This window comes from Mizuhopecten yessoensis, unplaced genomic scaffold (genome assembly GCF_002113885.1).
Source record: "Mizuhopecten yessoensis strain PY_sf001 unplaced genomic scaffold, ASM211388v2 scaffold10707, whole genome shotgun sequence".
NCBI lineage: Eukaryota > Metazoa > Mollusca > Bivalvia > Pectinida > Pectinidae > Mizuhopecten > Mizuhopecten yessoensis.
This window is the reverse complement of record NW_018408681.1, coordinates 109,542-123,930: the sequence shown is the minus strand read 5'-3', so window position 1 is coordinate 123,930 and position 14,389 is coordinate 109,542. Positions and strand designations below refer to the sequence as shown.

Here is a 14,389-nt window from a genome sequence, read left to right as displayed (position 1 = left end):
CGCTATTTTGTAAATACCTATTTCAAACTTAAAAACAAGTTCTAATAGGCCGATCTCACTTAAAATCGGTCTAGGAATGATCAGCTCATGGTCCTGACAAAGTTAAGTTAACATTATACTTAACTATTTTTTACTCAAATTGGTACATATTTCAACAATAAAAATAAATACTGTAGGACTCAGGTGACCGTTAAGGCCCATGGGCCTCTTGTTTTATCGATGCTATAGTCATGCCGGAAAAAAAAGAAATGTATAGTTACAGTTTTTGTGGGGATTCTAACTTACTTTGACCTTTTAAGAAGATGCTTAAATTTTGTTTTTGCAAGTATAGTGAAATGTTAAGACCTTAACAAACTTGGATGTAAATGGAGCATGTCAGATATCCAAGTTTAAAATAAAGATGTTTTACAATACGTTTTCTTTTATATTAATTTGGCCTATGTGCATAGCAGTGTTAAATTGTGCTGTTTATTGTTTTCAGCTGTTTGTGCCTACAAGGCCTATGTGCATAGCAGTGTTAAATTGTGCTGTTTATTGTTTTCAGCTGTTTGTGCCTACAAGGGCAAGCAATATTTTCAGGGTCAGACATGGGATGATGGCTGCCAGTATCGCTGCACTTGTACATCAGGTTCCACAGGACTTGTCCAATGTCAAGACCGGTAGGTTCAACAAATTCTTACTGATTTTATTGTTATGATATATATATATTCAAGCTCTCTGCCCTGACCAAAAGGGATTGCATTGTACTGGAGACCAGAATTCATAATTATTGAAGGTAATTGACCTGATTCTTAAAAAAGCAATTGACTTTTCCCTGACAGTTGTCCGACCTACTCCAGCCTTCCACCATACTGCCGCCTTGACAAAAAAGCTGGAGACTGCTGCGCCAAGCCTGCCTGTGAGTTCAGCACCCAGCAGGGAAGTTTTACTGGAACAGGGTCTGTCAGTGGCCTTGGTGTAGGTATGTCACAACTTTAGCAGGTGTACAGAGTTTGTTGTTGGCCTAGGTAGTAGGTATGTCACAACTTTAGCATGTGTACAGAGTTTTTATTTGGCCTAGGGAGTAGGTATGTCACAACTTTTACATGTGTACAGAGTTTGTTGTTGGCTCAGGTAGTAGGTATGTCACAACTTATACATCTATACTGAGTTTGTTGTTGGCCTAGGTAGTAGGGATGTCACAACTTTAGCATGTGTACAGAGTTTGTATTTGGCCTAGGTAGTAGGTATCTCACAACTTTAGCATGTGTACAGAGTTTGTATTTGGCCTAGGTAGTAGGTATCTCACAACTTTAGCATGTGTACAGAGTTTTTATTTGGCCTAGGGAGTAGGTATGTCACAACTTTAACATGTGTACAGCGTTTGTATTTGGCCTAGGTAGTAGGTATCTCACAACTTTAGCATGTGTACAGAGTTTGTATTAGGCCTAGGTAGTAGGTATGTCACAACTTTAGCAGGTGTACAGAGTTTGTTGTTGGCCTAGGTAGTAGGGATGTCACAACTTTAGCATGTGTACAGAGTTTGTATTAGGCCTAGGTAGTAGGTATGTCACAACTTTAGCATGTGTACAGAGTTTTTATTTGGCCTAGGTAGTAGGTATGTAAAAATCTTGTACAGCTGGTCCCAGTTCCATGAATAGTCCTTCACGAAACGTCTTAAGTTAGGGTTTTCCATTGAAACATATTACTGAAAGTAATTTTCTCCTTAAGTTCATCAATGTTTTCAAATGGAATAACTCAAGTTAAGGAACATAGGTTAAACTGGGGCCTGATTACAGGGATACTGGGTGTATCTGTTCTTATAGTTGTTGGGTCACAACATGAACAGCTGATTACAGGGATGATATTGGACATGTCTGTTCTCGTAGTTGTTAGGTCACAACATTTACAGCTAGTTACAGGGATGCTGGAAGTGTCTGTCCTCGTAGTTGTTAGGTCACAACATTTACAGCTAGTGACAGGGATGTTGGAAGTGTCTGTCCTCGTAGTTGTTAGGTCACAACATTTACAGCTAGTTACAGGGATGCTGGAAGTGTCTGTACTGTAGTTGTTCTTAGGTCACAACAGCGAGTTACAGGGATATTTGATGTGGTAACCTCCAAGGTTATAACATTTACAGCTAGTGGCTGAAATGTAACATCCTCCAGGTATCTCCTGGTAGATATGTTTACCTTTTCAGCAGGAGTAAAATTGGACACCCATAGAACAAAACTAAAGTTTCCTGTTGACCAGTCTGCAACTAAGAACAACTAGGGCAATATGTCTGATTCAATGAAACTGTTATACTTTATGTTCATGTTTTATTTCCCAGGACTCGCTCCGACTGCGGCCCCTGCTTGTGCCGATGCCCTCCCCAACTGTGGCCGCTACGAGAGTACTGTGTGTACCAACTTCCCGGGCTGGGCCTCTGATAACTGTAGGAAACACTGCAACCTTTGTGGTAAGTCTGGCACATAGTACTGACAAGATTCTATGAGAGTTATGTGTACCAGAAAGTATTTACTGTCGTTTTACCCTTGGTAATGAGAGCAAGTACTAAGGCTGCAACGATGCATTAACATGACGATACAATACGTATCATGATACTGTGGTCAAGATATGATACATATCACGATACACATAACAGTAGAAGCAAAGAGAAAAGTTTTGCAAATTTACAGTGAGAGACTACGTCGATTGAAGCTTCCAACTCTAACATACGGGGCTTGCCCGGAGATATGATCAACGTGTTTATGTTTATGAATGGGATATAGGCTTCAAATTTGATCTCTCTGCTCAAGAAAAATTCTTGGACACAGTAAATCAACACTCAAACAACATTGTCAGAAGATGTTATTTCATATTGTAAAGTATTTGACTTTGAGAAAAAACTTGGACGAATACTTGAAAGATCTTTATTTGAAGTACGATCCTACAGCGCCTTACATATAGGCTTATTTTATGTTTACCACAATGTATTTCAAATTATATTGATGTGGATATAGAGGCAGCAATGCCTGCATCCACTAATATCCTATTAAGCTAATGATTATTGTCCTAAAGTTTTGAATAAGAAAGAATTTGTTTTAAATTTCAATATGATTAAGGACTATGACATTTCTTTAATACCAGGTGTTTTTAGGTAGCTTTTGCTTCTATTGGGTATAATTTTTTAATCTCTATTGAAACCATATGCAGTCAAAAATATATTATTATAATACATTAAATAGATATAAATCTACCATAACAGTTATTGCCAGGCTTATGGGTGATGGTTTCTGTAGCATCCATTCTCATCTATGCACTCAGACTTTTGAATCTGTTTTTGTTTTAGTAAGTAATTTTGATTTAATTTGTGCTTATCTCCTCTCCTGCAGACGTAAAACCAACACCTGGACCTAATGGTAAGTCTACTTAGTAGTATGTCCATATCTCTGTAGGCTTACCTGATTAATGACCATTGAATCAGGATTCTGTACTGCATAGGTGTTTAATTTTGCGGGGCTAATATTTCGTGGTTGTCCCAATCAGAACTAGTTTGCAGGGATTTAATTTTGCAGGGCTTTAATTTCACGGTTGTTCCAATCAGAACCAGTTCGCGGGGATTAAATTTCAAACGATCTGCAGACAAAAAATGTATTATTGTAATACATTAAATCACAAATAACAGTTATTGGCTTATGGGTGACAGGTAAAGGGGTAGTGATCATGATGGTACTTTGGGTAATGGGATTACGTTATATTTTTGTTTGCTTTACAACGAGAATCATGAGTACAAATCTTATTTTACAACAGTTTACGGCAAAAAATGTAGTCAATAAGATAAGAGGAATCACTAATTATTCTCTTAACATTGCCTTCACATTATTAGACTTTTTATTTTTATGTACAAAATTGTTTCCTCAAGTTTTATGCTTAAAGAAAATGGTCCATTAGACAGATGGTATTGAAAGTATTGATTGAGATAATAATTTTTTGTTTTGTCAGATTTTGTAATGGGTGACATTTGATTTTGAATCTTGTTTTAGACACCTGCCTGTATCAAGGTCGCATCTATCATCAAGGTCAAGGATGGATGGTCAGCTGCGACACACAGTGTGTGTGTGAAAATGCTGCTTATGGCTACTACCGATGTGTCAACACGTGAGTGTTGGAATTCCTTAATTCTTTCATGCAAATGTAGTGGAACTGGACTGGGTCTATTGTCGGCGACCAGATAGCTCTATTGGTACAGCGTCCGTCTAGAGTTTGAAGGGTCCCAGGTTCCACCCCCCGTCTGGCTGTTGCATTTCTCTTTCTCATGTAAAAAAATTGGCGAGATTAATTTGCCACTTGGTGAATGCTTAGCAGGGGGATATCCGAATCTGAGTTGTAAATAGTGTTGTCTTTGGGAGAAAAAAACTAGAAAAAAGGAGGGAGGAATGTAGTGGAACTGGACTGGGTCGATTGTCGGTGACCAGATAGCTCAATTGGTAGAGTGTCCGTCTAGAGTTCGGAGGGTCCGGGTTCAAACCCTGGTCTGGCCATTGCATTTCTCTTTCTCCTGTTACACAAACAATGTCTGTATTTAAACAAACCTAATGAACGGAGTGGGAAAAACAATGAAAAAGGACAGGTAGAATTTCAAAATAAATTTTCAAATAAGAAACAAAACATATTTATAGAAATATTGATACCCAACATCACATAACTTTATAAACCAGGCCCGGTGTTAACTTACCATATACTTGGGCCGCTTTCGTTTATCACGATCCAAATGGTTGGACTGGTTGGACCAGAGTTGTACAATTATAAAATAAGATTGTACCTAGTTATCTGATTCAATTTTAAGGCGAGCCAGGCCAAAGCCTTGTAATGCCTCGATCCATAAACATTGGCAAGTCCACCAGGATTTATACCTGAAAATGTTTCATTTAAAAACAGACAAACCGGTTCTTCCGCATAAACGAACATGCCCATATATTTCGGTCCCAGTAAAATTTGATTCAGATTGTTATATCACACTACTAAAGAGTAAAATAAATCTTCGAAGATCTTGAAATGAAGGCTAGATTGGTACTGAATCTCTGTTTTGAAAATTGGATTTCTCTTATCATTTATCTGTTGATAAAAACATTTCTTCCAGATGAACAGAAAAAAACAATTTGAGTAGAGAAGGGAAATTAAATAAGATAAAGAAAGTTAATAATGATATGTATGCTTATTTCTTTACATTGTACATAATCTTCAGTTAAATTTGTATCGTGCAGAAAGTAATTTTATATCCAGATTTTACTAATATTACTATTTTTCTGATGTCCAGCTGCCCGACCTACAACAACCTTCCACAGGGTTGCTATGAGACAAAGAAAGCAGGAGAGTGCTGTTCCACTGTTCAGTGTGACACTGGTTCCTTCCTTACGTCCACAAATAACCTCAACACCATCGGTAATGGTGGTATGATCACTATACAGAACCCCAGTAAACCACAGATCGCTCCTACATTGCCCTCTGGTGCCAAACCCCAACCTGGGACAGGAGGAACAGGATTCACAGCCCCTACTCTGCGTATGTTCTTGCTATCTATCAGTTATCAAAAGAGTTTTTTCATTCTTGTTTTGAGTCATTGAATTGTGTTTTTCATCCCCAGATAAATAACTTAACATTTGTTGTAGTTATTGCACGGAAACGAAGCGTGACAGACAGACGGACAAACCCAAATTAATATCCCCCGTTTCGATGAAAGCGGGTGATATTAATTAAGGTTTGTCCGTCTGTCTGTCACGCTTCGTTTCCATGCAATAACTACAACAAATGTTAACCCATTTTCTTAAAATTTGGTCACAGGGTTAAATGCCTTAAGGGCTCGGTCAAGTTCGATGACCACTTTCAGCGGACCCCCATTTGGCAAAGTTATGGCCCCTTGAATAACGAAAAACGTCATTATCTTCCGTTTCTGTGCAATAACTACAGCAAATGTTAAACGATTTTCTTCAAACTTAGTAACAGGGTTCAAAGACATTAAGGCCTCGGCCAAGTTTGACAACCACTTTAATCGGACTCCATTTGGCAGAGTCATTATCTGCAAATATTAGATAAGGCTTTTTTTCTTCGAGTTTCAAGCTATACATTATGTCCCAACAGCAAGATATGCTCACATGTTTAAACCTAACCTCAAAAATGTTTACCTACAATATGTCCTGAAAGCAGGGGATATAAATTCCACGAATTTGCTTGTTGTTTTCCTTTTTACTAATTTGGTCTCTGAAAATACAAAAAGTTTGTCTTTAAATTTTAATCATTTCAAACTTTTGTGTGTATCCTGAAAAAAAAGGAAATTTGTTTATGTGAACCTAAACCATGATATATTATCCAGTTTGTTTGCTTATTATAGTTTACTATGTATAGAGTTAAATCACTGTTACCATCTTCTTGCCTGTGGTGACAGTAATCCCTGCAGCAATAGCAGTGGAAGATATATTGCATCACTAAACGATTGAAGTACTAACATAAGTACATTACATATGTACCCACAATTCCTCTGGCCTGTTTCCTGTACAGTCCAGGAGGAAGTCGTATAACACGAGCTTTTCTGTTTCACTATTGGAATTTTACCTAATTATGAGATGATTTTACACAACACATAGCAAACAGAGTTTTTTAAAGTGAAAGAATGAAATTAGATGGAATTGAACTTGAATTGAAAAATAATATAAAATTTGGAAAATAGATAATTTTTACAACTTTGTGTTGAACAATAATATTGTAACGAAACATTACCTACACACTCGGGTTCGACTGCCGCTTTCGCTTGCAGGTTCCATAGATTGTAAATAAAGTATGAAATAGTATTTAGGAGCAGAGATCGGTGACACAAACAACTTAGGCAGATATAGATTTCGCACGTTTATTGTACATTCAAACTTAACAGTATAACAAGACACAGGCGACATAGAGTAATTAAATCATTGGATTTAGACAGCTGAAAAAGTACTGCTTACCTGGCTGAAGTCGGGAACAAAAGTGCTCTATCCCAGAAGCCCGGTTGATTATTCCCGGTAGCGGCCGGTATAACTTTAAGGATTCCCGCTGGTTGGTGAATTAGACGGAACGCAACGCCTCAAAACCTTGGTGCGTTACAATATTAAATTTGGAAAATAGGTAATTTTGACCATTTTTTTGCAGAGATATACTTACAATGTGTATGTTTGAAGGTGGCTGTCTGTACAAGGGCAACATGTACATCCAAGATCAGAGGTGGGACGATGGCTGTGACTACTCGTGTCAATGTACCGATTCCCAAACTGGCTACTACAGGTGCACTGAAAGGTAAAAAGCTCATTTGATAAGTATTTATTAAAAAGGTAAACAGAAAATTAGGCAGCTCATAAGTGAAGGTGTACAATTCATTTATTCAGGTATAGATATAGATATTAATGGAAATTGATTTACATAATGTAATTATGAAAATATTATTCAAGTTAGTAAAAGGCTTTTTTTCCCTATAAAGAGGATTTAAAAAAAAACTGAATCATCTGTATAGACAACTGTTCTTAATGTTTTTCTCTACTTTGCTATAACATTTTTTCAGGTGTCCATCTTACCAAAACCTGCCAATCGGCTGCCATATGTCGCAGGACCCTGACGACTCTTGCTGCAAGAAGCCAGTATGTACCGACCCAACCACGCCCCTTATCCCATCCTTCCAGCAGGGTAACATTGGCCATGGTATAGTGGAGCCACCTAGTGTCACTGACCTGTTCAACAGTACCTATAACACCATACACTACGAACACATTTTCACCAGCAATGTAGCCGCCCCTACAGCGCCCTATGTGACCTCAAGGCCAGGCGTAGGTAAGCTGGTCTGTTAACAGAATTTTATAAGTAAGATGTTTGATGTAAGTCGACAGGATCAGCTGTATCATGTAATACTAGATATAGTATAGGTCTCGCTGTGTATAAAAAATGCATTACTTGTCAAACCGGTTATCATTGCATGTACAACTGACCGTCTTGCGATTCAATTCACTAGTGACCTGATCGGCAACCGATATCAAAAATCAGCGCACTAACCTGAAGACTTTGAAACAGTGCCAAGCTGGTTGTTACTTATGGCACATTCTCCGAAATTGTGTATCCAAAATAAAAGACATATTACTGAAAATACTTATATAAATTCCATCATCGGTCTTTCACGTACATAGAACTGCACCAACACACGAAAACTTAGTCTTCATTGTGTAGACACTTTACTAGCAAAACATGTGCAAAATGCGTCACTCCCAGGTGTGTAATCAACAATGTGAAATTTGATAATCGAACTGTTCTCATGAATATTAAAGTAATTTGTATTCTTTTCATACGGGATGTTATTACTAGTTTGATATCTAAAAGGTAGGCATTAGCGTTAGTCGGCACTTTCTGTGTGTTACTGTCGAGAGGTAAAGTCCGAGTGAAGTAGGGAGACGGCAGTGACTGGAATGTGGATGGTTGGTCCATGCTGTTCTTGCACATACATACATTCCTTCACACTGGCATAATGTGCGATGATTTGAATGATGTATTTGAACACCTGGCTACATCTTCATACAATGACATATTTCAGAACATCAGCTGACAATATATTTAATATTACTTAGCCATTTTTTTTGTTAAATTTGTGCATTTCCTTAAGTTAGAATAAAGAAAACTACAGTTTTGAGTTGGGAGAATAAACCTTTACTTCCAAGGTTATTATTCTTTTCAGGTTACTGCATATACAAGGGCCAAAAACACAACCAGGGTGAGCAGTGGCAGGATGGCTGTAACTACAACTGTGTGTGTGAGGATGCCTCAATTGGCAAGTGGAGATGTACCGAAAGGTGACCATTCATTTGTATACCCTCTTCCACTGTTCATCCTTTATATCCGCAACTAATAAGCAAAATCTTATACAGTATCCTGTGAATTTGTTAGAAGAGTCAATACTGTTCTGTAAATTAAAGATTATCTATATCAATGATGTCCCAACCTACCTTCCCCATTCTGTCACCTGTTTTAAAGAACTTTTTATTGTATGCTGTTTGAAGGTGCCGAAAGTATCCCAACCTACCTGCCCCATTCTGTCACCTGGTTGCTGACCCACAAGATTCATGCTGTCAAGTGCCCTACTGTGACTTCACACCGACAGTCACTTCCTTCAACGGCTCCGCTGCTCCCATCACCGTTCCTCACACACCCAGACCAGTGATAACCACACCTATTCCCACCATTCCCAGGCCAAGTATGTACAAAGAGGAAAATTCTGTGCTAATCCTTACAAAGTAAGATAATATAATATTGAAATCATATCTCGTATTGGCATGGACAAATCAGGTCTGCAAATGTTTCAGTTTGTATTGACCAACCAAACTTATAGACATATATAGTCTGTAATTCTATGACTATTATAATCATGAACACTGCTGAAGTTTGGTATTACTAGACTTTTTCCACCTTGGTATTACAGAGGTCTGCCTCTATAATGGCAAGCAGTATGCACAGGGACAGTTATGGTACGATGGTTGTCAGTACAAGTGTACCTGTGATGATGCAGAACATGGATTCTTCAGGTGTACAAACAGGTAAATATTTTTGATCGTATAGCACGATGTATGTACTCCAAAAACATCTTTATAGATCTGTAAGTATTATTTACCATGTTTTAAACTGTCTAAAGGAAGCTCTTGTAATCTGAAAGCCAATTCAAACGAGACCTTCATCCCGGTCTAGTGATATTTCTATGTAAACTTGATTATATGGTCACTCAAGACAGGTGTCACTGTATATTTTCTAGTGAACAGATAATATACCTACAGCCTACATACAGGTAGTGTTCAGGTTCGTATGCAGGTACCACCATTATGTCCAGTCGGTCTTGCAGTCAAGTCTCAAGATACTGTAAGATTCTTCTGTACCCAAACATAAGTGTCTAATAAAGATGTTGTTTTCAGGGTTTGACTCTAACACAAGTCCTCTAGGTTGAGACTGGTAGATTTTAGAAAGGACTAGTGAATCACCTTACTTACCGGTAACTGGTCCTTTGGAACTTGTAAAAACTATGGTATTACAATATCATTTAGTAGAAAGATTATAAAATAAGAATATTTGTTTTGGAAACCTGCTAAAGATACTGATATATTGCAGGATATTTGTCAATTTTTTTTAAAACTTCACCTTATTTTTATGCCAGTAGTTAATTTATGTCCCCTACAGTCAGTTACTTCTTGTGTTTTTTGTCGACGATGTTTCCTGAAGGAAAGTTTGGACTTAAAGTGACAAAGATGTAGGACTAGCAGATAATCTATTTGAATATTCCTGTGGACTACCAAGCAAACATAGTCAGTGTCTAACCCTGATTTTAAGACTATTTCACTAGTCAGTAATGCCTTCTGACTGGATTCTATAGATGTCGTATGAGAAATAGAATGGCAAACTTTGTTCTCCAGGTGTCCAGAATACAAGAACGTACCCGACTCATGTACCATGGTGAAGGATGCTCAAGACCCTGCCTGTTGTCAGGTGCCCTACTGTAACTTCCAGACTACATCCAGCTCCCAGACCGGTCACGGAGTCGTGCCCTCTCTTCCTCCTGGCTCCTTCCAGGGTCAGAATCCAGACCAGACCAACCCTAACATAGGTAAGATGCTCTGTATTTTCATACTAACACTGTGACGTCTTGTGAGATATCTTATATTGGTTTATTATTATTATTGTAAGGGAAGCTGGAGTTGAAAAGTTTTGATGAAATCCAATCTGTCTCCTTTAGCCCTACCATTCCATTTAAAGGGAGATAACTGAATCGGGGTGAAGATTTCTCTCTATTTTATGTCTGTTCACGTCAACATAATCCCCCTTTACATGAAAGTTTCTGGATAGGGAGCTAGCTGAGTCGAAAATGTGCATGTTGTGGACCTCTGTCTGAACAAGAAAAAGAGTCTGCAATATTAAAAAATGTGGGAAGCAAGATAGCTGAATGAGGACTTGATTTGTTACAGGTTTCTGTCTGTACAAGGGAAGCCAATACCTACAGGGCCAGACATGGATGGATGGATGTGAATACAACTGTAACTGTCAGGATGCCACAACAGGACTCTACACCTGTACAGACAGGTAAGCGAGTGTTACACCTGTACCGACAGGTAAGAGAGCGTTACACCTGTACAGACAGGTAAGAGAGCGTTACACCTGTACAGACAGGGAAGCGAGTGTTACACCTGTACAGACAGGTAAGAGAGTGTTACACCTGTACAGACAGGTAAGCGAGTGTTACCCCTGTACAGACAGGTAAGCGAGTGTTACACCTGTACAGACAGGTAAGAGAGCATTATACCTGTACAGACAGGTAAGAGAGCGTTACACCTGTACAGACAGGTAAGCGAGTGTTACACCTGTACAGACAGGTAAGCGAGTGTTTCACCTGTACAGACAGGTAAGAGAGCATTATACCTGTACAGACAGGTAAGAGAGCGTTACACCTGTACAGACAGGTAAGAGAGTGTTGATGGGGATCTGATTAATCCAGAATAAATACTCTGTTTATTCCATCTCAAATCTGTCAAATATCACTCCTATACATTTGTCTTAATAAGAAAATATACTAACAAGACCTTCATATATTTTTTTTAAGAAAAGTGCCAAAGAGTCCATTTTCCTGTTGCAAAGTATAACTAAACAAAAATTGTACCAGTTGTCAGGGAGGCATTCAGATCATGAAAAGCATATGTGTGGCATTTTGAATATTACGGTTTTTTCCCCACACTGTCAGGGCAGTCAGAAACTACCTGGTAATAAGGTTTCTCCAAAAACTAAATAAAAGATAAATCGATATAAAAACCCACCAAAACACTTAGTTCACAAATAGTTTTTGTATTGGTTACCATTTTTACCATAACATGATACGTAACATTAATTATTAATATTGATAATAGTTTTGATATGTACTATTTCATTGTTTGAAACTACGTTTATATCTTATACAGTGTTTGGTAAAGATACTGAATTCTAGGATTTTTTTTATTTCAGATGTCCACGTTATGGTAGCATCCCTTACCCATGCAAATTGGTTACTGATTACCGTCAGCCATGTTGTAAGATCCCAGACTGTCAATTTGGCGGTGCCTTGGGAGAAATCACAGGCACACTCACTCCAGCCCCAGTTCTAAGCCATACCAATGCCCCGAACCCAGGTGTACCAGGCCAGCCAGGACAACCTACTCCATCACCTATGCTCAGTATGTATGTCCCCACCCTGGGGCCTTGTTACTCGTACTCTAGGGTTTCTTTCGAAATATTTTCTTCAGGTAGTTATTTTATTACCAACTTGTAAATATTTCTTACCTTTGTGTATGTACCTTTCAAAAGACATTTATCTGATGAAGGTGACAAAGTACATACCGTACTAGTCATCGAAACGTCACACATTAAACCTTTATTGTTTGAGTGTTTATGTTTTCTACTTCCCTAGAGATGTCAGGAAAACACACTCTTTACCTTTGTTCATTTTGTATGCCCCTGTTTGGGTTTCATCCCCCTCCCCCCTATCCCAGGGCTATTTGGCAAACTCACATCATCACAGGGTGAGAAATCATTTGGAAAACATATTTTCTTTGTGTTGAAATATAGAAAACCTGTATATTTTATGCTTATTTTTTTTTTGGCTAGATTCCTATTATTCCTTTCCCATTGATATTTCAAATAAGAAAACACCATAATGTCAAGAGATAAGTTGGAAGTGTTAACAAATTATTTAGGTTGTGTTGTATGTATGTTTCTCGATTTAAATAAATAATGCAGGAAGTTGAGGGAGAGGCTTATATAGGCTGTGGCTGTTGCCCTATCCAATTGATTGTTTAAACAATTTGATAAACTGTAAATATCTTCACTTTAGCGCATTCAAATTGTTAGCACATTATCAGATTTTAACAGATTAGTGTATTGATGAATTGGCGCACCCACGAAATATGCTGTAAAGAACAATATATATAGACAGGGGAAAGAGTAGTATGATACAGTAGTCAATATGCATGTCTGGGAAATCATTGTACGTATGTTGTTATGTATTGGATAACTCAGTATGTACGGCTAACAGTGTGATGAGTGAATCTCCTCCTGCGAGAGGACAATCAATGTACAAAAGCTGACCTCAAGGACCCAAACCTGGCAGTCCTTTATATAAAAGTGCTGAAAAATTAAAAAAAACTTTTGATTTAAAAAAAAGTATATATATATACATGTATATACATTTATACATGAACTGCAGTTGGCGCATTGATAATTGAGCACATTATTTACACAGAGAAAAGCACTTAAATAAGACTCCCGCTTAAATATGTAAGTTTACAGTATTTGCATATGGACTTTGTGTTTTGTAAGTGTTTGGATGATGTGTTACAGATTACTGTCTGTACAAGGGAGTGAAATACTACCAGGATCAGACATGGGATGATGGCTGTGAGAAGCGATGCCGATGTGACGACTCATCCAAGGGTTTGTACGTCTGTGACACCAGGTATGTGTTGTTTTGTAATTGGATAAAAGTATGAGGTAAAAATATTCAACTAATACATCAGTTAATTACAACAGGAAATTAAAACACTCAAGTTTCATCGTTAAAAATATTCAATTTTAAAGATAATGAAGATTTTTTATGGCAGATGCAATGTTTTAAAAAATTATTTGAAAGAAAATAGAAATGAAGTGTGTTTTATATGATATGTAAACGTTTGTTTTTGTGTTTAACAAACAAACAAGAAAGTGTGATAAACAAATGTAAACGTTTTTAGTTGTAAATCTTTCATCATTTACAGAACCATAAATAAATGTGTTCAATATTTAGGTGTGCATCATATGCCAACAACCTCCCAGCCGAGTGTCACATGGTTGTGAGTGCCACCGACAGCTGTTGTCGGGAACCCAAGTGTGGCATCCCAACCTCGCTACAGAACATCATCGGTACCATTCGACCAGACATGATCCCAACTCTAGCTCCCCCAGGTGTCTTCACAGGCTCGGCCAACACTCCCGCTCCCAGGCCAAACATTGGCCCCAACCCAGTTGCTACACCCGCACCACAGCCTCTGAGTAAGTGTTGTGGTTGATCCTCTCTATTTCAGTATCCAAGGGACAAACGGATACGTTATTGTAAGGTCGTTTATGCTTCCTGAAATGTAACCGTCTCTATCTTTGTCAGACAAGATGTACTATCCCATGTATAACACATGAGATATAACAGTCCATATCTTTGTCCGATGAGATGTATCTACCCATGTATGTGACCTCAGATATAACAACAGTCCATATCTTCGTCAGATGAGATGTATCTACCCATATATGTGACCTGAGATATAACATTCCATATCTTTGTCAAACGAGATGTATTTGCCCATGTTTATTACCCGAGATTTAACAG

The 14,389-nt window shown here is 38.0% G+C and overlaps 1 protein-coding gene across 2 annotated transcripts in view; it reads left to right on the top strand.

Moving 5' to 3' along the window:
• LOC110461911 overlaps positions 1-14,389 on the top strand; it is a 75,004-nt gene that overhangs the window by 15,084 nt on the left and 45,531 nt on the right. For both annotated transcript variants that reach the window (XM_021515646.1, XM_021515645.1), the window contains exons 12-27: positions 545-659; positions 822-961; positions 2,312-2,440; positions 3,357-3,383; positions 4,008-4,122; positions 5,282-5,526; positions 7,173-7,287; positions 7,550-7,815; positions 8,708-8,822; positions 9,030-9,223; positions 9,449-9,563; positions 10,428-10,618; positions 10,977-11,091; positions 12,004-12,212; positions 13,375-13,489; positions 13,817-14,061. In XM_021515646.1, the coding sequence (XP_021371321.1) occupies positions 545-659; positions 822-961; positions 2,312-2,440; positions 3,357-3,383; positions 4,008-4,122; positions 5,282-5,526; positions 7,173-7,287; positions 7,550-7,815; positions 8,708-8,822; positions 9,030-9,223; positions 9,449-9,563; positions 10,428-10,618; positions 10,977-11,091; positions 12,004-12,212; positions 13,375-13,489; positions 13,817-14,061 (2,451 nt within the window). The remainder of the gene's footprint in view (positions 1-544; positions 660-821; positions 962-2,311; positions 2,441-3,356; positions 3,384-4,007; positions 4,123-5,281; positions 5,527-7,172; positions 7,288-7,549; positions 7,816-8,707; positions 8,823-9,029; positions 9,224-9,448; positions 9,564-10,427; positions 10,619-10,976; positions 11,092-12,003; positions 12,213-13,374; positions 13,490-13,816; positions 14,062-14,389) is intronic.